Consider the following 2,361-nt stretch of genomic DNA (forward strand, 5'->3'; position numbering starts at 1 on the left):
TTTGTTTTTTTCTCTCTCCATTCTTGCAAACATTGACTTGAATTAGTACAACAAAAAGGTTGTTTTTTTTTAAATTCACTTCACTTGCCCTTGTGACAAAGTGCACTTTAGCATTTAAGTAAATAAAACTTTAAAATATACATAAGTGCAAGAATATAATGTTTTCAGACTTAATTGCCTGTTTATAGAACTGTAAATAAAACTGTGTTCTAGTTTAAAAGTACTGTATATGCAGTTAGCTGAAACAGTCATTGGTTTGACCCAAGCTTATCTCTCTATATATAATTACATAACTACTTGTATTGTCTTTGAAATATGGTTCGTGTAGTACTAAATTTACTGGGCATTTATGGTCAATTAACATTTAATCTGGTTGTGGTGTTTTACCTAATGCAACTTCTACTCTCAGAGCTTTAAACCGTATTCTATCAAACATACCATGTTCTTAAACGGAATGATTTCACTGAATCCAATCTTCATTGTAGGCTATAAAGATCAACATGGAGAAAATGGTCCTACAAATCCCTCTGATATTGCTGGTGCTGCATATACAAGGAGGAGAGTTGACTAGAAGTCCAGTTTGTTCACCCATTGCCGAAGCTCCACAGCCGGAAGTCGTGGAGTTCAACAACACGATCTATGCCACTTGTGAAGTAACTCCCAGCCCCAATTTGCCACCTTCCCAGCCAAAGATCTTTGGGCAAATCCTCTTCAAGCAGGTCTTCCCCGATGGAGTTTTAGAGGTGAAAGTCAACCTCCGTGGTTTCCCTGCCAGGGATCGTCAAGAGCGTGCCATTGACGTCCATCGGTATGGAGACCTTAGTCAAGGCAGCGTCACTGTTGGTCCTCCTTACAATTCAAATGGTGTTGACCGCCCAAGTCGTCCTGGAGACATGGGCAACTTTGCTTCTGAGAAAGGAGTTATAAGGCTGTCCCTGGATCTCCCAGAGGCCAAGCTCTTCGGGGCTTATTCCATTCTGGGACGTTCGGTGGTGGTTCACGAGAAGGAGGGTGATTTTGGAATGGGGTCAGATGAGGAGAGTCAACCGAGTGGGTGTTCTGGACCGATAATTGCTTATGGTGTCATTGGTATTACTTCTCCAAGTCTGTGGCAGAAGACTGTACCGCTCCCCAGGAAAAGCTGTGGAGGAGGTCACTGAGAGACGGATATGGTGGAAAAGCAGATTCAAATGGGATAATCATGATTTTTCCTTCTGTGTTTGCATATGTCCTACATTAAAGTGATTCTTAAAATACTCTGAAATGATATCCCTAGATTTATTGCCATTACAAACACTTCCAATGCTTTTGACTGGTTTCCTGGTGTCCAGCAATTCGTGTCTGTTTTGGTCTTTTCAGAGACTTTTTGGCCATAGCTCCCAATAGTAAACAGCTCCACTCTTAAAAAAAAAAATGTCCACTTTACCTGCGTTCATCCTATAGTTTAAGTTTGCTTGTACTGTGCTTAATGGGTTTACACTTTCAGAGCATGACAATGGTCTATAAATAGACACTATTTCTCTAAATGATAAAAGAGCGTTGCTTGATGCTATGACACTGATGGGTGTGACCACACCTCAAGGGTGGCTAGGGGAGGGTGGGGCACAACATAACGCCTTTTGACTTTATCAGTTTGTGTAAATCTGCTTGGGTTTAGGTTATTTATTTTCCCACATGTCTATTACAATTGTGGTTTTATTAATACAGTGTATACTTGATTCTTAATTTACCCAGAAAGAATGGAAGTGAAATGTGACAACATGACCCATAGGTGGGGTACATTGTAACATGTGAGGGGCACATTGTAACATATGACCGCTTAAAATGCTATCTGATCTAATCAAAAAATTAATGTACAATTCAGACAATTTTTTTTACGTTACCAGTATGATTTTTTTTCATGTAAAATAAAGGCTTTTTATATTGAAAATAAACAAATTTGAGTTTGACAAACACATCGCAAAACCCAGCTATACAGCATAGTTCAAAATAATTTCTGAACATTGACTCTCAGTTTTTATTAACATGTTTGTCGTGTTATCTCAATAGAATTCATAAAAGTATAGAATATGATAACATTTCTAATGGGGGCACATTGTAAACATGCCACAACTGGGCATTAAACCATGCTAGCGTCTTCTGCTAGTTAATCGAAGCATTAAAGAACTATATCAATTGCAGGGGTGGAAACTAACAAACTGTAGTTGAGTAAAAGTATTGTTACTTAATAATTGACTTGAGTGGAAGTACTGAAAAATAATATGACTCAAGTAAGAGTAAATAAGTAGTTTGCTTAAATATTCAAGTAACTGCATTACAAAGTTCTTTAGTAATATTTTTGTCTAATTTTACCAAAAATGG

At 37.9% G+C, this 2,361-nt stretch overlaps 1 protein-coding gene across 1 annotated transcript; it reads left to right on the forward strand.

Moving 5' to 3' along the window:
• Nucleotides 1–1,264, forward strand: LOC120475837 (extracellular superoxide dismutase [Cu-Zn]). The gene is made up of 2 exons (XM_089128204.1): nt 1–58; nt 486–1,264. The coding sequence occupies exon 2, from the start codon at nt 501–503 to the stop codon at nt 1,158–1,160; it is 660 nt and encodes a 219-aa protein (XP_088984330.1). The 5' UTR covers nt 1–58; nt 486–500; the 3' UTR covers nt 1,161–1,264.
• Nucleotides 1,265–2,361: the final 1,097 nt, after the last annotated feature.

The sequence above is a fragment of the Pimephales promelas genome, unplaced genomic scaffold, assembly GCF_988280905.1.
Source record: "Pimephales promelas unplaced genomic scaffold, fPimPro1.hap1.1 HAP1_SCAFFOLD_173, whole genome shotgun sequence".
NCBI lineage: Eukaryota > Metazoa > Chordata > Actinopteri > Cypriniformes > Leuciscidae > Pimephales > Pimephales promelas.